The following is a 24824-nucleotide window of genomic DNA, read 5'->3' on the forward strand; positions in this document are numbered from 1 at the left end:
ACACACACACACACACACACACACACACACACACACACACACACACACACACACACACACACACACACACACACACATCCAGCATCAGGACAGTGAGTCAAGGTGAGCTCTGTCTGTCTGAACATTATTAAAGACACATGCAGTCACCAGCTTAAGACTGCTGTCCTTGATAAGAGACTGTGTTCTGGTGATTAGGGCAAGCTATAACAGGATGAGGGTAAATCTGGACAATCCTAATTCCTGCTACTGATGCCCCCCAACACACACACACACACACACACACACACACACACACACACACACACACACACACACACACACACACACACGTCAGGTCAAATCCCAACCTTGTCAGCCTGTGTCACTATAACTGACTGCACTCTCACTGATTCCATTTGTCACATGACAGGATATGGGACAGTCTGCTTACGGCCAGACAAGCTTAACATGGGCTTTGGTCCCCTGCAGTTGCTTGGGCTGTGTACGCTGTTGTTGGGATGTGACACACTGACACTGGTCATAGATCCCTTAAAGGTAGGGTAAGGGTAAGGTTAGAATAAGTGTTAAATTGCTCTACATTCTGATAGTAATCATTGCTATACAGTGTTTGTTCAATGTCTCTCAAGCTCTTTGATAAACAGAAAATACATTTTCAGGTAGGCGACCGAATTTCAGCCAATCAATCCAATCCAATCCAATCCACTTTATTTATATAGCACGTTTTAAAACTCAGAGTTTACAAAGTGCTGTACAGGAGAAAAAATAAAATAAAAACAAGTGCACTAAAGCTACCACACAGAAAAACAACAGCGAGAAAACAAAGTACAAACAGTGACAACAACTGAGACACATTACAGAAAACAACAGAAAAACAACAGCATCACAGTGAGACAAAACATATACAAGGACCAAAGGAACTCAAGCAGGGTTAAAAAGCCAAGGTAAAGAGGTGGGTCTTTAGGCGGGATTTAAAGGTCTCGATGGAGGGGGCCAATTTGACGTGGGAGGGGAGTGCGTTCCATAGTTTAGGGGCTACAACAGAAAAGGCTCGGTCGCCTCTGGACTTTAAGCGGGTCTTCTTTGTGACCCTGAGGTTTAGCTGGCCCTCAGACCGCAGTGATCTAGAAGGAGTATAAACCTCAATAAGGTCAGACAAATAAAGAGGAGCCAGACCATTTATAGATTTAAAGACAAATAAAATAATTTTAAAATCCACTCTGAAGCGGACAGGGAGCCAATGAAGGGAGGCCAAGACAGGTGTGATATGCTCACGTCTGCGAGTACCTGTGAGTAGACGAGCGGCTGAGTTTTGGACTAGCTGGAGTCGAGCAAGGGAGGCTTGGTTTAAACCAGCGTACAAGGCATTACAGTAGTCCAACCGCGTAGATATGAAGGCATGTATAACCCGCTCAAAATCACTAAAAGATAGCACCGACTTGATTTTGGCCAGCAGCCTCAGATGATAGAAACTAGAGCTAACTACCGCATTGACCAAGTTTGTCAAGTTTAAGGGCATTGTCTAGTTTGACGCCAAGGTTTGAGACCACAGGTTTCACATATGGCTGCAGGGAACCTAGGTCAGTGGGAACGATACCAGGACCGCTAGGTCCAAACACTATAACCTCCGTTTTACTTTCGTTGACAAAATTAAGAGCCATCCATGCCTTGATGTCACTTAGACAGTCAAGCAGAGGTTTCAGGGAGCCGTTATTGTCCTTTTTAAGGGGCATGTATATTTGCGAATCATCCGCATAAAGGTGATACGAAATGCCATGTTTCTTAAAGATAAGGCCAATAGGAAGTAGATATAAAGAAAATAGAATAGGCCCAAGGATCGAGCCCTGGGGGACTCCAGAGGACAGGGGGGTGGAGGACCAAATTTAACAGAGAAGCATCTCTTCGATAAATAGGAAGAGAAACAGGCTAAAGCGGTATCTCTGACACCAACACAAAGCTCCAAACGAGATATGAGAGTATTGTGATCGGGAGTGTCGAAAGCAGAGCTTAGATCTAGGAGTAGTAGGATCACAGAGTCCCCAGAGTCGGTGGTCAATAGGATGTCATTGAAAACCCTCAACAACGCTGACTCTGTGCTGTGAAACGCTTTGAACCCAGATTGAAAAACATCAAAAATGCTATTAAGCTGCAAAAAAGACTGGAGTTGAGACAGCACCGTTTTCTCAAGGATCTTAGAAATGAACGGAAGCTTTGAGATGGGTCTGTAGTTAGATAAAATAGAGGTATCCAGACTAGGTTTCTTTATCAGGGGTGTCACCACTGCTGTTTTAAAGTATGCTGGTACGATACCTGAGACAAGGCTGCTATTTATGATAGCATGGACTCTAGGCCCAATGGTCTCCCAGACCTCCTTAAAGAGGTGTGTGGGGATAGCGTCTGTAGGGCAGGATGATGTTTTGAGTTGCGAGACAACTTCACTAAGTTTAGAGAAAGATACAGGCTGGAAATGATTAAGTGTAGTTGTGCAGGTGACAGCCATGGAGGGGTCAAAAGCAGGGGGGAAAATTTGTGCTCTGATCATATTGACCTTGTCTATAAAAAAGCTGAGAAATTTCTCACAGACATCAAGAGAAGCTTCCAGACAAGTGGGTTGGGGGGGATTTACCAGCTGCTCAATGGTCTTAAAAAGAATGCGTGGTTTATCCATATTTTTTTAAATAATATCAGAGAAATGCCTTGCTTTTTCCTCTTTGACAGTCCTCTGATTTTTTCCAACACTCATTAAGAATGTCATGTGACACATGGAGCCTGTCTTTTCTCCACCTGCGCTCAGCCCTCCTACACTCTCTCCTGACAGCGCGGGTGGTGTCATTTAGCCAAGGCTCAGACTTGGGTTTGGGACGCATGGCTTTTAAAGGCGCAACATTGTCCAAAATGCCAGTGCAGGTGGAAAGAAACGAGGATGTAAGTTGCTCAGTGTCTAGACCCTCGGAGAGGCTAATGTCAGCATGCGGCGGCAGGTTTCAACACACGGCACTGGCGTGTAGAAGTGCATGATTTAAACGTGTCACAGGGCAATATAAAGTAAAAAAGTACAGGGAAATGATCCGAACAAACTGGAGCACATACCTGCACATTAGAGATTTGCAAACCATACGAAATGACGAGATCTAGCGTGTGACCAAGTCCATGTGTAGGTGCATTAACATGCTGGACAAGGTTAAAAGCATCAAGTACATCCAAGAAATCTTTAGCTAGTGGCTTAGAAATGCAGCAAACGTGCACGTTGGTATCACCAACAAATAAGCATTTATCGTACTTAATCAGAATGCTAGCCAAGAAATCAGAAAAGTCCTTTATAAAGTCCTTATTGTATCCAGGCGGTCTGTAAATAACCGCACAAAGCACCGGGTCAGAGCGACGTAGTTCAAACAAGCGCAGTTCAAATGAGGAGAATGACAGCGGTGTCAAGGGTTTACAATAAAGACTGTTTTTAAAAATAGTAGCAATTCCTCCTCCTGCACGACCTGTCATCCTAGGGGAGTTTATAACAGAACAGTCAGGAGGTAGAAGTTCGGTGAAGGCAGCTGACTCACCCGGTTGTATCCAGGTTTCCGTCACGAAGAGAATATCCAACGCATGCGATGAAAATAGATCATTCAGGATAAACGTCTTATTCCTCACCGATCTGGCGTTTAGCAACGCACAGCTAATTGTCACGGGGGGGTCCGCTGCACAGGCCGCCCGGCTCAGCGGCTGTAGGTTGCCGTGGTTTGCTCCACCAATACGCCGCGGGCGGGGTGGAAGAAGGCGCGGGGCCAGGGCATAAAGCTCTCCATACGGGTCCGTGACAGGTAGCAGCCAGGTACGGACAAGGGCGGTGGCACGCAGAGAGGCGATGCGGCAAAGACACGCTCCATAATCCGGTGGAGCGCTGCGGGAAAACAGGGCCGATTTGGGGGAAAGTGCAAGCCAAGCTTTGACCCGGACTAGCCGGCCAGCTCGTGTCCCTCTGCGCCTGTGGCGTTTACGCCTCCGGGGAGAATCCTTAGCGCGCCACAGGTATTCGGGGATGTCAGCAAGAAGCGGGGGAGCAAAGTTCCTTTGATCGTCCTGGCCAAATACCACCAAGCAGTCCACAGAAGCCTTGATGTTCAATAACTCCAGACGGTCATAGACCTTGAGAGAATCGATGGTCCTTGTGACAGACGAAAACAGGAGGACAAACAACAGTAGAACACACAACCTCACGCCGCCAGGACAAACACTCTATAGCAATGAGTACTATCAGAATATAGTGCTTTAACCTTTTAACCCAAATTTTTCACTTACCGGTAAATTGTACATCAAATATACAAAAAATAGCCGATCTACAAGATCGGTTATTATTGCTGTTTGCCTATATTAATTTAACTAGTAAAAATGTATCCAAAAATGTTTATTTTCATCTGTGTAATTTCTAAAGACAAGTCTGAGTAGCATCACTTCACTGTATGGCAGGCCAGCTTCGCAATAGCGAATAGTATAATACATACTGTAGTAAACTACTGCATGTTAATTCATGTTTGTCATAGAAATACATGTATAGAATGGACACTAGCATTCATAGCAATGCTATGCTTCCATGCAAAACATGGAAGAGGAAGTGATCCATCCATCTGGCCTCCGTGGTGGGTTAGTTCCATATGAAGTGACAGTTATTGCTATGGTGTCCAACTACTGTCCATAGCAATAACTGTCACTGTGTCCCCCAGCAAAGTAGGTGGCTATGAACATGGAAGTATGGTGTGCTTATTACCATTGATGGCACCAAATGTGAAAAAATAGCAGTGGTATTCTTTGAGATAAGTGTGTGAATTTCACATCCCTATACTTGGAACGCCGTAAAAGTCAAACATTCTGCGGAAATAGGATATCATTCTTTGCAAATGGCAAATATACATGCTCACAGTCACAAGTCATTGCAAAGTGAAGTCGTGATCTTACAACACTTACTTTATGAGTACAGTAAGTGTTCTGTATCATTGCTTGTAATTCATCTGTCTTTAGGTGACCGGGTGTGGTCGGACTGTCTGTCTGCATGGCTTAAAGGGCATTGCATTTGACTCAATTACGTCAATCATCATTTGACTGATTTCACTTCAGTTTAGAGTTGAGTCTTTGTTTCCACATAACTGGAGGAGTTTGTTTCTTCATCACCCTATGTGAGTCAGTGTTGCTGAGGAACATTTTAAGGCACAGTGGTGGGTGTCAGAAGTGCAACCTTGTCCTTATCCACACAAGCCCTATTTTATACGTTGTGAAAATAGCACACAACCTGACAATGTTGTGAGTTGTAGATATTATTATTTTTAATACCAGATACATTTGACCATAGAGGTCAGAATACAAGAGGCAGTTTACCCAGGAAGATGGAGCTAACCCATGTCCTTCCAGTTACAGGACAGGCTGTCTACCAAGCTATATCCTGATTCTACAGCAGGCATGCAGGCTTGCGGCTCAGCTCAGTGTGGGCACAGCAGCCAGGCAGACTCAGAGGCAGAAGGAAAATAAACTAGGCATTAGTAACTGAATACAACTCCTACTGCTGAAAGACTACTCCCATTCTAGATGTCTTAGAAAGCTTCCACAACACCTATCTCTGTGTGTGGTATCATATCAGACATGTGTGTCTGGGACAACATATTCACACTGTGCGTGTCTGTTTGCATGTACTGTATCAGAGACAGCTTGGTGTGTGTGTGTGTGTGTGTGTGTGTGTGTGTGTGTGTGTGTGTGTGTGTGTGTGTGTGTGTGTGTGTGTGTGTGTGTGTGTGTGTGTGTGTGTGTGTGTGTGTGTGTGTGCGCGCGCGAGCGTGCGTGAGGGAGTGTTGTGGACAGTGTACAGTATATAGTATGAGCTCATCTCTGACTAATTGAGACAAAGAGGGAATAATCGTTGGAATGCAGTTTCTGTGCAGTAGCCTGGTCAGTTATGTAATAAGACATGATGAGACATTAATAAGTGATTACAATGCGCCCAAGTTGGATTCAACTGATAATGATTATGTAATTACTCACGGTTCTTTTTTTAAAGAGGTTTGATTAACCCTTCAATCAATTTTCTATTAAGTCAAGGTACATAGTTCAAGTACTATACATAATACATAATTTCTGAAATTATGTAAGACTAAGAAAGAAAGAAAGAAAGAAAGAAAGAGTGTTTCCTTATAATTGTAACGCCATGATGACTTCATGATTCAACACCCTCTGTGACCAATTGTTTTCTTAGTGCTATGTTGCATAAAAACAGCAAGGCATTTGTTATAATAATGTCAAGTCCAATTCCATTACTCATTTTCTAGTACATTAAGGTGGTTACCTCCTTCATTGCTCTAATTTATTTCATGAAAAATAACAGTCCCACCCATGAATTGTCAAACAGAATGTAGCCGTGTGGTAGAGCAACTCATATCTGACGCCATCAACCCTGATTCATCTCCTCATTTTTCTGTTAACTGCAAACACTGTTTCATCCTCTCTGGTTTTAAAAGTCGGTCTCTTGATAACTCTGAACCCCCCCCCCCCCCACCCCCCTATATCAACTGGAATATTAACATCAGAGCCGATATTAAGAGCTGAAACCTCTTGCATCAGTGGAAAAGGGCAGAGACTCACGGTCGGAGCTGAAGTCATCTATGAGAATTATCTCCTGAATCAAAGACGAAGGACTCCGCATCAGGACGCTGATGAAATAAGGGGAGTAAAGACGGATTTAACAGTTAACAGAGAACATCAGTTAACAGAGAACATCAGAGGATCCCAGCAACAGTTAGCACCATAGGTACCATCATGCTTTCCTACCTCTTGATGGTGCGCAGGAGGGTGGAACGGGCCTCATTGTGGAAAGTGATTATGATGCTGGTTGGGGGAAGGTCTGTGTCATAGTTCACAGATGCACACCTGCAAAGAATGGAACACACCATATGGAGTAGAAAGGCCTCACGCAGGAATGAACCACTTTACCCCTGGCATCCCAAATTTGGGCATGTCATACTTTAGGCAAAACTTTAGTCAAATTTGTATTTTATGTATTTATTTATGTATTTGTCTGTTTGTAAGGTAATTCTGGGGGGGGGGGGTGGATGTGTGAGATTGTCTTTTCGTCCTGAGACATGTATATACAACAACGTATAGATTAGGCATTACACTGGAGGTCTGTAGTACTTCCCTTTGTTATTGACATACAAATTGTAAATAAATCATTAAAAGGACTAGCAGACCCCTGAAAATATTGATACATGGGCAACTTGGCCAATTTAGATGGGACAATCATGTCAAAGAGCAACTTGAAGCCTTTTCATGGCAGCCATATTGACATGAATAATTGTGTAATTTTACAGGTGTTGTCAATGATACTTATTATGTTCCATTCAGGTCAAACAGAGTCAGGTTGCTGCTATTGTGCATACACAGCTATGCCAATCATTTTTTTTTATAATAAAGTAGCTTAGTATCTGTTACGGTAGGAAAACCCCCATTTGTTTAGTTAACCAAGTATTATATCTATATCATAACATGTCTGATGTTTATAAGAAACCAAACCAGCAAAACATTATTCGCCTGATGAAGAGTTTAACTGTGGAGAGACCTGCTGCTGCTTCAATAGAAATACATGTGGCATATGTTGACCCAGCTAATATGTTGTCTGTGATGATGACAAATCCCATTGAGACCCCAAACCCCAGAGAGAAACCTGAGAGCAAAATGGGCACCATGTAAATAATCAATGGATACCATTCATGTGTGGCTATCTGGTTACAGACTAATAATAACCATTGACAGATCAAGGTGGGCGACTCCTCTCAGCCTCATTTCTTCCCTGGTCTTCACCTGTAGTGTCGCGTGTCTCTGATCGCTCGCTCGCTGCCCAGGCGGTCGCTCTCCTGCAGGTTGAAGGCGTGATCTCTGTAAGGGTCCTCGCCGGGCTTCAGAGCCTTGGCGGACAGGTAGGCCCTCTCATCAAAGCTTCCCAGCAGCGGGCCCTGCAGCTCCGCCTGAGGAGGCTGGGTCACCTGCAGAAAAAGCCATCGTAACATCTTAACCCTTTCAGTGCTAGCATTTATTGAAAAATTAGGATCAAATTCACACCAGCATTTTTTTCCAGTCAAGTTCTTATTTTGAAAAGCCGCAGTTCCAGTCTACCGGAAGTAGCTTATCCAAGGACGCTCAACGGAGACGAGACAGGCCTTGTTTACAATGTGAATCCAAACCGGGGCACTGGAACGCTCCACATCGCCGGCTCTGTGCCGTCAAAGAAACGCTGTTTTGACTAAAATGCCATCTGGGACAAGGAATAGGAGATACAGGCGATTGAAAGAAACGGATAGAATGGATTATTATGGCGACGACGATCTATGATGGATGATCCAGTGCTGTGCTAACTACATAGCTAGCTAACCGGCTAACGTAAGTAGCATTATGGCTCGATCGATCGAATGAATTATAAAAGCGCAATTGCCATTAATCAACGGCAATGTCGTTAAGCATTAGTATCAAGATTAGGCTTCAATTGGCATTAATCAACGGCAATGGTGCTGAAAGTATTAAGGGGTGATTTAATGGTCTGCCGTGCATTCACAATTCACATCCTTCACATCAAGCACAGTGGTGGAAAAAGCACTCACTCACATGTTTTACGTAACTAAAAGTATCAATACTGCAATATAGAAAAGTAAAATCCGGAATTCAAAATGTACCCAAAATGTACGAGTAAAAGTATTCACATCAAAATGTACTTAAATTACAAAAGTAGAAAGGACTCATTGTGTAAAATAGCAGATGTACAAGCTCACAATGCTTGTAAATTGGCAAGTGGCAAGTAACTAAAGTTTTCAAATACTGAAAAAGTACAATATTTGGATCCGAGATGTAGTGGAGTGGAGTAGAAGAAAAAAGGATTGTAATTTGGAAATACTCAAGTACAAATACCTCAAAATTGTGAGTACAGTACTTAAGTAAATGTACTTAGTTACTTTCCACCACTGATCAAACACACAGTGACACATGATTGGTACACGTGTAAACACACACACACACACACACACACACACAAACACACATCCATCATCCATCATCCATTATCCATCACATCAATCTAGGAGGCGAGGGCTCCTCTGGGAAAAAAGTTGTTTTGCAGCTTGTCAACAAACTGCTCCTTCACTTCTATTACTGTCCACAAAATACTCCTCTGCTACATACTCAAAGGCCTTGTGCTCATTCATGCTCATACTGTACCTCACAGAATGGTGTCGCAGCACAGATGACGGAAATAGCTGATCTACGATTAGGCTTTATTCAGTGTCATTGGAGACAGATTATAAACCTCTTACTACCTTTAAGAATTCTACTTTTCACAACATTATAGGAGAAAGAAATGGGCTCTTGTATGATTACATGGCTTTGAATGGTTACATTCAATGAATTATGAAAAGCTAGAGGACAAATGTTAATTTAACTCTAAAAGTGTAAGAATTGACCTGTACACTTAAAGTTGAATGAACTCTCCAGGTTTTGCAGTAACCTCATACAAATGCATCACTGACATGCAGGGATGGAGCTCGTTAATTTGTATTGATAGCGATCACTTTATCGATCAGGCTTATCCAGCCGGGTTCTTATCGAGCCCCATCCTGACATGTATGCAACAAAATGGGATTACTATTTTATTAATTTATAGATAAATGCATATCCTAAAAGGCACCAGATTATTGTCTCCACCAGGCCAAAGGCATGGCCGATACTATGTTTTGGACCCTGTCTGTCCGTCTTTGACCCCAGAATCCAAACTAAATGTGGAGAAAGAACGTTCAGTTTTTATGCACCAAATCGGGATTCTTGAACAAACTCATAGAATGCAGGTGTGCTAGCGGCTAGCCTACTGCTTAGTTATTTGAATTTCTTATTTTAAATCAAAGTTTAAAACGTTTCTGTTTGCTGCCTTCTTTTAAAGGGTTTTTTCTCATTCGTTTGCATTGTAATTGTACTCTCTTATTGAGTAATATAGAGCACCGAAGTCCTGACGTAACTCTCTCATCCCGACGATTCCCCTGGTTCGCGGAAGTAATTTCTCTATGGAGAATAACATGGGGTGATCTTAATATCGTCTACTATAAGCGTTGTGGTCCAAAAATAAACAAGCTGTCTCGGCGTTATTGTTAGGGAGGTGTCTCTGTATCGTTTGCAACAGTCAGTCACTCATTATGATACAGTCTGCTTCTAGCGAAAATCTAACTAATTCAGCAGCAGTAACATTGGCGTTTTCTCTCAGTCAGTTGATTCTTCATATCCATATGAGTGAAGCGGCGAGGGTGACATGTATATTTTTCAAACACAGTTGTTATATGAGGCAATCTAAAATCGCCTCAATGGGGATTTCAATGCAACTAAACAAATACATGAACCTGGGGACTGACGCCCTCTACTGAAAGTGACGTCAGACTTCGGTGCTCTATGCCTATTAATCAGCCAATATAACATTAATTTTAATTATTTCTAATAAAATCAGTATGAACCCTAAAAGAAAATTCTGAATCAATCTAATCAAAAGTAATGCACAGAAGTTATATAGGAGGGGTGAGTGGAAGTTTAATACAAATGTATAAAGTGCAAGAATAGTTGTACATCCGTATATTGCTCAATACTGTAAGCAATACAAGCTACAAGCTCACAGTGTGTTGTGCTGCAAGTACGTTGTGAGCTTGTAAATCAATCTTTGGTGCGCAACACGGCGTGCAGTCAAGTATAAATCAGGCATAAGAGAGAAAGGACAGGCAGAGAGATAGATGCACGGAATGGAAAGAGAAGAGAGGAACTTTGAACCTCTACAGTGTTATTAATGGTCTGTCTGGGGAGAGGCTTTTGTGAGCTCCCTCCCAAAGTAGTAGAGTATGACCTCACTTTCCAGCTCTCCAGAGAAAGAAAGAAAAAAACAAAAAAATGACATGGACCGATGTATGTGGAGAAAGCACTTCAATACTTGAATCCACTGAATTAAATATGAATCTCCACTAGAAGATGAACATGTGTCTCTGATTGTCTATGCTGAATTGAGAAAACTCTTACAAATCAAATATGACTTGATCCCTGTAGGTTGAAATCTACTGCATGAGTCTGCAGACTCGCACAGTAAAATACTCCGTTAGTAAAATACTTATTAGCCAAAAATAGTACAGATGCAACTCACTCTGATTAGGACTCTCCAACCCTGGTTCACAGGAGCCTCTGCTAGGCTACTTCTGGTTTTCTGTTCTACTGGGACATTTAATTGCGGTCACTCACGTGTTGTCTGAGGTCCCTGACTACACAACTAGGATGACAAGGACACCATATGGAGAGCAGGACCAGTCCCCTTTGTCACCAAACTTTTAGTTTTTACTGTTTCAATTATTTAACAAGGTATTGCCAATTCCCCCTAGTCACTACCAACCACCACTGTTGGCCTGGGGAGTGAGGAGATTACAGGGAAATTCAGACGGTTGCAATTTTTCGCTGCAACATTCTGATGCTTTCATTTATGCTCCATAACACCTTGTATCCGCAACGGATTGTAAGCTTGTAGATGTGCTATTTTCGCCAAGCGCCACCGTCGTACAACAAAGTATAAATCGGGTTCTTAAGCCCCAATCCCCCGCCGGCGGGGGCAGCGGCTGTCCACCTCATGAACAGCTCTCAGTGGGTAAATGGGGCTGGTCAAGGTCTCAGCTTCCAACTCCGATATTTTAGATTTTCCCTCCTTGACCCCCCTGGGGTTTAAGAGTTTCGTCTCGCCACAAACCTTTGGTCTGAAAGGTGACAGACCCCCATTCAGAAACACCGCCATTCAGAAACCCGGTTAGGGTTAGGGTTAGGGTTAGGTTTAGGGTTAGGGTTCTGAATGGCGGTGTTTCTGAATGGCGGTGTGTAACCGGTCTGAAACTGGCTAACCAGTTTGGTCCTCTCTGACACACATGGACTTTCCTTTCACCTGGAGGATGTAACACTATCTCCTCCACATCCCCTCGCAACTGAACAGTCTCCCCGACCAACCAATAGGAGTCACTATAGTAAAGTGATGACTATCCACCCACGAACAGTTTTTGTTGCAGAGCCCTGCCACCCAAGTAAAGCCAGGCCTTTAAAGTGGTGGGAGAGTGCTAATCCCTGAAAGCAAGTGTCCGCTGCGTCCCAATACGGCTCGAGTTCTAAAAATACTACTCTGTCCTCTTTATTGTATCTGAACTTAAAATGTGGCACCAAATGAAACGCTATAGATAATGACGATTGATTAGCCTGCACTTTGTCCCCTGGGTAGATGTTTAGGCTACAGTTAGCCCTACTCAATGGAGTGTGTGATTGTGGAGAACACAGCAACAGATGTTGCAGGATGTCCAGAAGGACTATGAAACATTTTAAATAGCTTTGGGAATAAATTTGTCACATTCTCTGACCGCACAGAGAGCATTTTCGAAAGTATGTCTGGGACATTAGTGGGTTCGCCAGAGGAAATTGGCAAAAGTGTTTGCCATAGCAAACATATGCTGAGAAGAACATGATGTCATTGATGTAATCAAAGGTTATTAATGGAGGTGCCGGGAGACAAAAAGAAGATAAATAGAGAGACACTCACAGAAAGAAAGAAAGAAATATAGCTGCAAGTAGCGATAAGGCGGGACCAAGAAAGAAGACAATACGCAATAAGAACAATATGCACAAATAAGACTGACGAGCTGAGTTGTCAGTACCCAGATTTGAACACACAACCTTGTGGTCCGAAGGCAATAGCTCTACTGACTGAGCTACACAGAGACAATGAACATTTCATGCAAATTGCTAAAAAAAAAACAGGCAGAAAATCAGGTATAAGCATTTTTTAAACTGCTTGTATGTATGTATTAGGGACAAAAGAAGAATTTTCACAAACCAGCAATATTCATTGGCTTATAAAAACTTGATTTCTTGTCCGTATAGGTCCAAAGTTCACATGTAGAAGTTTTCGTGCATTTTGATCAAAGATCCTGGGAGGAGATACATTTGAACTGTTTTTCATATAATTCAAAATGGCGGGTGATCTAAAGGTCAGAGATCAAAAATCAGAACACGAAAGTTGTTCGGCATGAGGAGACACATGTGTATCAAAGTGCCATTGCCAACGGTCAAACGGTTCATGAGATATGCACATTGAAAGTTTGCATTTTCAATTCAGTGCTATAGTGCCACCCTTTGGCCAATGGTTTTGGGCTTCACATAGTCACCGTTTGGCATGGCCCTCTTCCAGATTCCTGCGTTTCGCGAAAACCGACTGCACGGTTAAGCCAGAACAGCTATTTTGAGAATGAGGAGAAGGAGAAGAAAAAAACCCCACAAAAACAATAAGTGACCAAAGTCACTTTGTGACTTCTTGGTCCCTTAAAGAAAGAAAGAAAGAAAAAGTCCTGACTTTGTGTTTTTATGAACCCACCCAAGTGCCCTATTGGACTTAGATCTGTGTTGGCAGGCCGTTCTGATATAGGTCACATTACCAGGATCAACTAAACACAGGAAATCTTGTGGTTTGGAGGCTAAGGTGAATGACCCTGTTGTGTAAATCAAAGATTGCAAAACACAAAGTTAGCAGGCATGCAAATAAAACAGGGCATTATTTTGAAGACAGGGCATATGGTTGTACAATAACACTGTTTATAGTCACTGTTATAGTGGCCTATCCACTGAGAATTACCTCTCATGTGTACGAGTCATGATTACAGTTCAATGATGGCATGCCAGTAAATACTAGCTGTCTGTTTTCCAGTATAGGTTGCCAGCAATTAGAAAGAAATGTACTTGAAAATGGCTTTTCCCATATTTGTTATGTAATGAATCTAATCTAATCTAAAATGATATGGTCATTGTTAGATATTATCCAAAGTGATGCCATATGTTTTTTGCTTAATGAATCCTCAAAATATTTCCATATATTGGCCTAAACTCCACTGAGTTACCATGCAGAGTCTTTATTTACAGTGCAGCAACTTCCTTTGTTAATGATAGTCGGTTTGAATAAATGTGCTCTTGAAATATGATTAAGTTGTCATAGAAAAGGGCCAGCATTTAATATTTCCGCTCCAGTGAAACATCTGCCACACTGGCGGCCCTGAAATGTCACATCAATGTGAGAATTTCACACAGGCGACCTCAACTATACACTATACAGCTGAGCAAATTGCATTGGTCTCTAAACCCTGTAAACCAGGGGTCTTCAACAGGGGGTCCGGAACCCCTATGGGGTCCTCAGAGATACTGCAGGAGGGGGGGGGGGGGGGGGGTTGTTAAATGTCTGAAAATTATAATTTGACATCTACTCAACTTCAGTTGTGTACAACAAAAAAGCCCCTATAACACAACAGAGCCAGCATCCGGACATTTGATGAGCAGATGTTCCTGTCCTCTCCACACGAGAAGATAAAGTCCTTTGTGTTTTATTATTGTATACGTCATGTAATTATTATACACCTGCACAGGCGGACTGCAGATGACAATGAGCTTTATCTGGACTGCATGCTTTACAATGCATCTGATTTTAAGGGCTAACATTTATGTTTTACATTGTTCCTGTCAAATAAATAGAAGGACAACCCCTATTGCCTTTTTAAAATTACTATATCCGCTATACATGTCTGCACTAAGTCACTGGATTTCTCCATCAGGTCTGCTGGAATGCAGCAGCCTACATGATGGTGTAATTTTCACTGTGTGTTCAGTGTTCACTATTTTACAATTGGAGTCGTGTCTTTCCGCACTAGCTCCGAGCCAAGCTGGAAGAAACCTCACACCTGTTTACCAGCGGTGATGCAAAAACGGGCGCATGCAGACCAGACCTTGAGTGCTTATTATCACAGGCCTGTAATAATAGGTGTATAATTGAAGCAAGTCGACCAGTATTATATGGAAGAAAGATGCTCAGTCCTGCCTTAATGTCTGTCTGCATGCCTGGCTGCCTGTGTTACGACCGTATGCTTTGCTCAGTTTGCTGTCTGTCCCTCGTGAACATTCCACTCAAACAATCAGTGGGTGTTGTTGCAGTTGCACTCACTGAACAAGCAATGTGGTTGACAGCGTTTGCGCACGCCACACTCGCACTGGACTTATGGAAAGCCTCTTACCGGGTAATTGAGGTTCTCTGACTGAGCTACTATTGCACGAAAACACAATGTCGTAGCTGAGGAGTGGAATGCAATGCAATCTATAATCTGAGTCTGACTGTAGGCTGCAGAGGCAGGCTTGGTTATTCATTTCCATGTGGCTACATGATATCTTGGGAAAATATCATATAAGCTCATCATGAGATGGGATGAGTGCCTCCTGTTACATCTCCCTCCAGCTGTGCAACATCTCTGCACGCACGCACACGCACGCACACACACACACACACACACACACACACACACACACACACACACACACAAACACACACACACATCAGCATGCGACACACTCTTGCAGGCAGCTCGGTACAATATGCAGCGCATCATGAGCCCCTCTTCTCACACTCTCTCACTCCCCCCCTGCCTCCATCACTCCCTCCATCCATCCATCCGCACGGAACCTGCCACTCACAATCAGCGGGATGGTCCGGTCGTCTCGATGAATCTCCAACCGCCCAGCCAGCAGCTTCTGTCCATGGCCCCGGCTGCCCCCTGCGCCGCGGGGCTGCGACGCCGACGACGGGGACGCGTGCGGTTTGTTGTCCTGCCACAGGTAATAGAAGGTCCCCAGGATCCACGCTACGGTCAATATTGCGATGGCGTTGGCCCGTATCCTGCGCATGGTGAGCCCATAAGGGAGGGAGGGCTCCGGAGACGAGCCCGCAGGTGGTTCGGGTTCGTCGTCCGCCGGCCGGGGAGGAGAAGACAAAGCGACACAGACAGAGAGGGAGAGAGAGAGAAGAGAGGTAGAGGATGAGAAGCAGCGCGGTGCGGTGCCTCAGTGCGTGGGGATGTTCCGTGCACCGCAGCACACACAAGCTGCTCTGCTTGCCTTGGAGAGAGTCTATTTGGAGCTCTGCCTCGGACTGGATTTGCGGCGGTCCTAGCGCCGTCATATCCCGTCCACTGCCTCTTGCGCCCTTAGAGTATAAGCTTGCGCCATGCTGATTGAATGTCCATATCTGGACAGTACACAATTAATTAGATTTATTTTATGATTGATTTATAAGAATAAAATAAGCTAGTTAGAATAACATAAATGTATTTTAAGCATTACGCATTTTAAATTATGAATGGAAGAAGAAGAAGAAGAAGAAGCCTCGAAATTAATGCAAATTAACCTAATACATACAAAAGGGAGAGAAAGGGAATGTTCCACGCTTTGGCAATTTAAAATCCTCCTGCTTGGTTCATTCTGGATCTGCGCAGCTGACCCTTTCGACCCCGTGCCTGGTTTAATGAAGGCAAACTCATATAAAATAAGTCGGAATACATTAAACACAGAACCGTTGCAAGCAGAACCCACTGAGAGCTATAAACGATATACCAATAAACACCATGCAAGCAGGCTAGACATAGCGTAACAGAGCACGCCAGCAAGGCCTATAGGGGCCCATGCGTTTCCTTATTATTCACTTTCTGAAGAAAAAAGAAAGTCATGCACACCCCATATATTGTTTGATTTATTGCACAGCTGGCCTGGCCCCTGCATCGCCATTATAAATTGGGAGTGTCAAAATGTCCTCATCTGAAACATAAGCAAAGTAACACGACACTTAGCCTATATGTGTGTGGCACGCGCATGATGTTTGTGTAAATAACTGCATGCCTACACAACACAAAAGATGAAGTGAAATGAAAACACATCTGTCCAAAGGGATTCCCTGGCGCCAGGCTTAATTTATTTTCATCACCATTAATTAAGTTCTTGAAAAATCCAAAAAACTGTAATCAAGACTCCTGATAGAGCCAATGTATTTCACACAGCATTTAATCACATTATAAGTATAAGCCCGGGGCTCCCCCCAATGAGAACGAGAGGGGGGGGGGGGGGGGGGGGGGATGTCTCAAGTTCAACACACACATGTAACATAATGATTCACATACTTTGTCACACTAACCAAAGCAAACCAGTGAGAGCTCTTACAAATGTTGCAAAAAAAGTGCATTCCCTCTAAGGCATGCTCTCAACCTGTGGACTGGGGTTCACTATATTGCAAGGCCTCAAATAATTGGCAAAACACTAATTCTATTAGTAATATAAAATAAAGATGTAGCCTATAACCCCTTCAAACCCCCCTCCATGCATGCACGCTAGCTCACACACGCTCACAGACACACACACACACACACACACACACACACACACACACACACACACACACACACGTAAACCAGGGACTATGGTTTATCTAAACACTGCATGCTTCTTGCAATGAAAATAAATGGCATAACCTATTTCAACCAGGCTGTCTGTGGGTTTTATAAACATTTAATCAATGAAACATTAAAAAGGAGCTTGTGACTTTCAAGCTACATTGGGTCCATATTGGAACACGGGTTCCTCCCCCCCCCCCACATTACCTGAGAAGTAACGTTTTGGACATACTGTATAGCACACGGTTTCTGGCCCACAGCATTGATATAATGGGAAGTGGGGCAGAGAGGTCATGGCCACAGATGGCGTCAGGGATGGATTTATTTGTCTTCATTCAAACAGAGAAGACCATATAGTGCTGGTGGCAGCATTATCATTGGTTATCTTTTACCTTGTCAGGGCAGCAGGGCTCAAAGGCAGCACAGCTGGTAGTGATCCTGTGTAATAGAAGACTAGAGCTTTTCAGCAATTCAGAGCTGGACCCAACAGTCTGTTAATTATAGTAGAGAGTCCTGTGGCCTGTACAGTACAGTACATACAACAGACCCCGGCCATCATGAATTGCCTGCAGTGTGAGGTACAGATGCAGGGTAAATTGTGGCGATGATGCAGGCAATGAAATCGGCTGCACTAATTTGACTTTCAAATATCCTTCTGCAATTTTCTAAACATTCCACTCTGTTGTTTGTGGCAGATGTATGGGCGTGTGTGTGTGTGTGTTTGCATAGGATGGGTGGCTGAGTTAATTTGCCTCTGTGGAACTTGAAAATTAAGTAATCTTATCTCCTCTCCTCAGCAGCAGCAGCATGGGTACCACTGTAACTGAGACATTGGTGGGAATGTGTCTCTACAGACTGCCTCTCGGTTGTGGCAAAGATTAGTGGGTACAAAAAGGAAACAAGCTCAACATCTGGACTTTCCAGTGCGGACTGGTCTGCCCCTTGTGTCAACACTGTCTATCCCGAGACACAGAGGAAGACCAGGGGCCACGTTCCCATGTCGGGTAAGCAAAGAAACAAGAAAAGAATAAATAAAATAATGTGTACTGCCTTGCTAACAGTTGACTTTTTGGTAAAGCTATGTATATAGTGAATACGAGACAATTAAGCGAAGGTTTGCGTCTCTGTGCAGATATTATGTATGCCACAAAACCATGAAAATCTTTACCATAATTACATAGACAATGTTAATAAACCGTTTTTCTTATTGAGCGTTATTGTTTTGTTTCTTACTTATTTAAGTTTATGCTTTTCTTTTGTTACATATTCAGAATAAAGTCTTGTGAATGTTTTTACTCTCTGGGTTAGTCAAACCAGGGTAAATGGAGCTTTAAACTAAACCTTTTCTCTTCAAAAAGGTTAATATATCCTCCCTTGAGTAAGATAGAACACTCTAAATGCTCCTCCATTAACAACTGAATAGCAGTTTCACTTTTCAACTGGAACTGACTGAATTGACCCTAACACTGATAAGAACTCAAAGCTGACAGGTCAGCAGGGTGAATGTAAGGAGCAGACAAAGGTAAGAGTTTCCATGTCTGACGAGACTCACCACAGAAATACGAGACCCTTTCCCAAATAAAAAAGGTGAAGGGTCAAACTACAGTAAATAGCACATGGGTAGATAGCATGTAAAAACATAACGCCTTATTTGCAGAATATTGCAGTAATAATGTGGATTAGATTAAATTAAATCAACAAACTTCACTTAAAAGCTGACCCTGGTACAAGGATGAATATGAGCAAATAGAGGGGCAGACAAGGTCTGCCTGTCTGTTGGCTTAACACTACTTTTCCACTGACCATCCCTACCCTAGCCCTTTTAGTTCCACTGAGAGACTGCTGGCATTTCAGACAGGTATGCCAAAATGGTGAATCTCCCAGACACAGGAGAACAAAGACACACAGACTCTGGTACGTGCGTATGTACACACAAGCTTACAGCAGCACACACACCCAAGACCACAAATACAGTATACAGAAATAGACACTATACATGTGTGTGTACTTAAATTCACAAACACAGATTCACATACACTGTCTGTATTACTCAATTGTGAGCGCACGCACACGTGCACACAACAGTCTCAATGGAATTTCACTATCATAATAATGGAATCTTAGCCAATAATCTCTTGGCTTGAACCGCTCATCATCAGGCTCTGTGATGTGCAAGTTGGGACTTGTATGTGTGTGTGTGTGTGTGTGTGTGTGTGTGTGTGTGTGTGTGTGAGGGTGCGTGTGTGTGTGTGTGTGTGCGCACATTGTGCAAACAGAGTGTCAGTGAGCATGCAGGAATTCTTTCTGACCCTTCACCATGGTTTGCCGATTTGAATTTGTGGTTGGGTAACATATAAATTGTGATTTTATAAATGGTATAAATTATTTTACTCTTGTCTAATCAACCAGTGTGTACCAGCAGCTGGTGAAAACAATATTTTCAAATAGCGGATTTAGTAGGAAAAATATTTTCAAACAATCTTCGTGTCGCACACAGTACATGGCACAACTAAAACCCTATCAGGAGAGTCCAGAATACATTGTCAATCACTGTAGCTAAGTACACTGATATTAAAGTATTGTCTAATTATTTTATTATTGTATAAACAATCTGTAGTCTCCTCTAAAACAAAACCCACACGTAGCATACAGTATTTCCAAATACCCCTCAGCACCAGGTCTGCATCAGAACTCAGAGCCAGAGGTGCCCGTCGGAACAGAAGAGGCCACTCTGCGGGTCTTGCTTTACAGTTTACACCCTAAGCTCTGAGCTTTCTCTTTCTGAATTCCTGACAGATTACTGAGCAAAAGCACAGCCGCAGGGTTAAAGTATACAAGAATTCTCCCAACACCCCCCAAGGAGTCAGCCTCCAGTGCCGATGGGAACCGCACTGGCCCCATGTTTTCAAACAAAAAGGATGGGTCTGCAGTGGAGTAGAGAAATACATGTAATGGGAGTATGATAACATCTACAGTATATGGTAATGACATCAGAGTACTTCTTCCACCACTTCCACACACTAACTGGGTGTAGTACAGAACAGATGACTTTTTTTAGGAGGAGTCAACTTTTCGGGATCTATTGAGAAACCTCATGTACAAGTTTATCTTAACCCATTCTGACCTGAGATCAGATTCATACGAGGTTTCCGCCGGACACACACTGGTCTGATGAACCCATTCTGACCTGAGATCAGATTCTAAAAATGTCAGTCGTACTTCGATTTTTCAAAAAATAGCAGACCTACAAGCTCGTATCGCGCCACTCGGTGGCGCGATATGAGCTTGTAGATCTGCTATTTTTAAATAGCTAAAGCATAACATGATGCTGACACCAAAATGGGTGCCCGGTCAGAATGGGTTAAAACCTGTGGACCGGGGCCCACTGGTGGGCATTGAGGATATTGTAAGTGGGCCCCAAATAATTGGCAAAACACAAAGATTTTAAAGATGATATAACATCTATCTATAAATGCCTCTGTGCAGTCAGTGCGCACTTACGTATGTGTGTGTGTGTGTACGTCTGTAATCCATGTGTTCCACACCACCACAGGGAGTACAGTGCCTGGTGTCGAGTCCGTTGGATACACCAGTGTCCACAACCAGCACAAAAGCCTTTGCCCGGGATCTGGACCTAATCACCCCTATATCTCCATATATGGAGCTGGCCTCGCCTGTTCTGACATCACAATGATGGTTCTGACATCTGCATAGACTCCATTTGGGGATGCCTGACAAATAACTCCATATATGGGCGTAAAAGGGACACAGACATAATAACTGGGTGGGGCATGTATTTCCAACTTGCATCATTCCAAGTAGGCCAGTGCCCAACGGGCACCACTGTAGTGAATATAAAAAAGCAATGGTATTTCTTCTTTAAAACTTGTTCGAGTCCCGATCCCGACGGCATTTGCATCGTGTCACTCACAGTCTCTCTCTCCCCGTTTCCTGTCTACCTAGTGTACTATCAATAAAGGCATATACAAAGCTGAAAAAATGCCAAGAATACCAAGATTCATTGGTAAATGATCAATCAAGTGACTGAATGGTTTCCAGAATGCTATTATCATGCTGCTGTCAAAGCCTTGTCATCCCTGTGGGCATTGACTGCCTTTCAGCTGTGGAAAGTAACTATTATAGTACATTTACTTAAGTCCAGTTTTGAGCTACCTTTTCTTTACTTATTCCATCTTTCAATAATTTATACTTATACTCAACTATAGCCCTGAAACATGACATAATCATGACAGTCGTGGCACGTGTGATGAGTACTTTATATTTTAAATCTGAATGTTTATGTACACGTTTTCAGTGTAAATTTAGCTATCGCGTGAAACTGGCTTCAGTTGCGTAACTGAAAGGTTACGCGTTAGTGAGTGGTGAGTATTTCTACATTGTGGTAATGCTACTTTTACAAAAGAAAGAATTGGAGTAGGCTACTTCTCTCAGCACTGACAGAACACCATTATGGTGTCAAACAGTGTTTTAGTGTGTGATACCAGCCTACCCTGTGAGCATTAGATTAATGTTTTCCTTTTGTTTTGGCTTTGTTTGTGTTTTTCTTTTATTGTAAGAGTCCATCAAAGTTGATAATGATGATGATGTAACGCAACATTTATATGTTAGTGAGCTGAGATCATTGTTACTATTAGACACTAACATCTGTTCACACATCTTGAAAAATGGAACGAGATATTGAAGTTACCATTTCAAAGTAAACTGGAACAAATGATTTAAATACTAACAGTTTTGGAGGCAATGTAAATCAAAGGGAACTGAACACAATTTGATTACTTAATTTGATCAACGTGAGTAATCTACACGCTGGATTGCATTACAATTCCGGACAGGTAATCTGTGACCTGTAACAGATTACATTCAGGTGACCTTCCCATCTGTAGTCACAATTGAAGGCATACAGGGATATTAGCAGACAAAATATTGTGGATTTTCTCCCTTCACTCTTGAGCTTCAGTAGTGCAGTTCTGAAGTTCTGCAGAGCAGTGGTTCTCAACCTTTTCTGGATCAGCTACTAGGGCCAACTTGGAAATCTCACAAGCATTCGTGGCCCACCCAAATGACCACTTAACAGCCAAATGGCTGCCGTGTTAAGTGTTCAGAAGGGTGGGTTGCGTGCATTTTAGAGCATGTTTATTTTAATGGTCAATCATGTGTTCCAACTTGAATGAATGGAACTAACAGTACATTTTAATTTCGTATTGATTGGTATCACTACAAAAACAATTGTTCTTCAAGGTTTTAAATACCATATATATATATTCTCATTTGTTAGGTCAGTGACCTTGAACTTTGACCACCAACTTATAAATCACTTCATACTTGAGTCCAAGGGGACTTTTGTGCTGGATGTAATGAAATTCCCTAAGATATCACATGCATGACAATGGGACACAGACAGATGCAAATACAGTAAACGGACAGTTATATGGACAGATGGATGGGAAAATATAATTACTCTGATTTTGGCTGTTGATGATGGAGCATAGGTCATTTTCCGTTGTAGCGCCCACACTGGAATGAACTTCCACCTTATGTTAGAGCTTCTCAAACCTTGCCTCTGTTTAAATCACGTATGAAAACAACTCACTTGTACTCCCAGCATTTGAACATGCTGATTAAGAGTTGTTGCTTCCACTGCATTATGTCCTTATGTTGCCCTGTTTATGTAGGGGTTTTTTGCCTTTGATATTTTAGTATTTCTTTGTGTACAGTAGCCTACTTTGTTTCAACTCTGTTGTGTAAAATATTGTCTATCACCAATGAATGAAGGAATATACCCATCTAGTATGAGTGAGTGCTTTGTGTGGGCGAGTGTTCTATGTGCAATTGTGCTTGTTGGTATATTAAATATTAATATTAAAGTAAAATAGGGCTTTATTGCTTAGAAATCTCATCACCAAAACTGAAGGTTAATACGTACATAAAGACTTCACAATCTACACAATGTTTTCAACATTCATGCTTGTCGCTGACATGTCCACTTGAGTTCTGGAATATAGGCGGCTAGGCCAAACCTTTCCTTATGACTGTAACATTTATGTAATGTAAATTACTCACTATAAAGCCACATGGTAATAGACTGTAGTGTAGACTATTACAAAGAGACTTATTAAAAGCCATAAATCTTTCCATCACTCATTTTTAGTTTCTGGCATTCCCACTAACTCCGTGACTTTGAGGACATCCAGATGATTTACAAAACATAAAAACTGAGGTGGGCTGACGAATTACAGCTCCTGAGAGGTCTGGGGACTCATGTTTGCCTTACAGCGTTTCGACCTCTTACTCTTTTCCATTTGCACACTACACTAGTGGCTAGTGTGTCATTCCATTTGCACACTACACTAGTGGCTAGTGTGTCATTCCAAGACATGACAGCATCCCTCAGCGCAACACCAAAAGAGACCTACAGTATGAGCATTTGAAACACTGTAAATTATTCAGCAGTGGGTATATTCTTGCCTTACAGACAGCAATTTACACCCTCCCCTCTGGTAAGTCTGTGGTTCAACTTGACAGTAGGCCTATGGGAGAATATGTCCTAAGATCAGCCTCTAAAACAATATGTACAGTACCATCAGCCAAACATACTCTATGCATTTCAGCCGTGTTTTTACCCAAAGCCTGTCTCCTTGCCGAGTAGTAGTCATCGTAATGCATCCGTGTCCCCCGGCCTGAAAGCAGTTGGCCGGCTCACCATGACTACTCTGTTGCTGAGCATCAGGCCTAGCTTGGTTTGTGATTCTGTTACGCCAGCCTGGCTCCGTTCAGCATATCAAAGCCATTAGTAAGTACAGTAACAGTGTTTACCATTCTCCAGAGCCTTAGCCTGTCAGAATAAGGCCACTATCTGTGGAAGGACTACCAGATGAGATGGAGAGAGTTTGTCATGTGAAAAGAGTAGGGCTGCTTCAGAGTAAATCTATTTAAGTAAAACCTACTTAAAAAATTGGAAATTGTTACAATTTCAAGAGTAATATAGGCTAAGATTATGCCCCCGATAGCCCCCAGGGTCTGAAGGCAGAGACATCCACTACTTTACATTGAAGCATGGGATTCGTGTGGTTCTAGTGCAAGGTCAAAGGTGGGTGAGACATAAAAAATAGTTGCTCCATTTATTATATTAATTCAAAATATGCTCCTTAATGACTCTTTTGCGGCTTTTCGCCTTTTATTTTTATTTTTATAGAGGGACGGACAGTAGGCTGACAGGAAATGGGGGAGAGAGATGGGGGAGTGACATGCAGTAAAGGCCGTCAGGGTTCGGGAGTCGAGCCCGCGGCACACTGCCAGACTCAGACCACCGGCCAAGGTGCCTGGACCGCTGAGCCACGGCCCAGGCCTATTTTTGTTGATTTTGATATTTTTATTAGGTCTGGATCCATGGATTGGGATCTTCAAATTGTAAAATCTGCAGTAAGTTGAAATGTTTTATAAAACTAAAAACAGCATGTTCGTTTACTCACCTTTGGAGTGACATCATGG

General features: G+C 42.7%; 1 protein-coding gene across 1 annotated transcript in view; it reads right to left on the reverse strand.

Annotated features, from left to right (window-relative positions):
- Nucleotides 1-15962, reverse strand: part of galnt16 (UDP-N-acetyl-alpha-D-galactosamine:polypeptide N-acetylgalactosaminyltransferase 16) — a 57286-nt gene extending 41324 nt beyond the window's left edge. Inside the window, exons 1-4 of the mRNA XM_083791353.1 lie at nucleotides 15571-15962; nucleotides 7831-8012; nucleotides 6802-6900; nucleotides 6616-6683 (exon numbers count right to left, since the gene is read on the reverse strand). Coding sequence (XP_083647479.1) covers nucleotides 6616-6683; nucleotides 6802-6900; nucleotides 7831-8012; nucleotides 15571-15780 — 559 coding nt within the window. The 5' untranslated portion in view covers nucleotides 15781-15962. The remainder of the gene's footprint in view (nucleotides 1-6615; nucleotides 6684-6801; nucleotides 6901-7830; nucleotides 8013-15570) is intronic.
- Between the last annotated feature and the right edge of the window lie 8862 nt (nucleotides 15963-24824).

Source organism: Protomyctophum parallelum (assembly GCF_964188405.1).
Source record: "Protomyctophum parallelum genome assembly, chromosome: 20".
NCBI classification, from domain to species: Eukaryota; Metazoa; Chordata; class Actinopteri; order Myctophiformes; family Myctophidae; genus Protomyctophum; species Protomyctophum parallelum.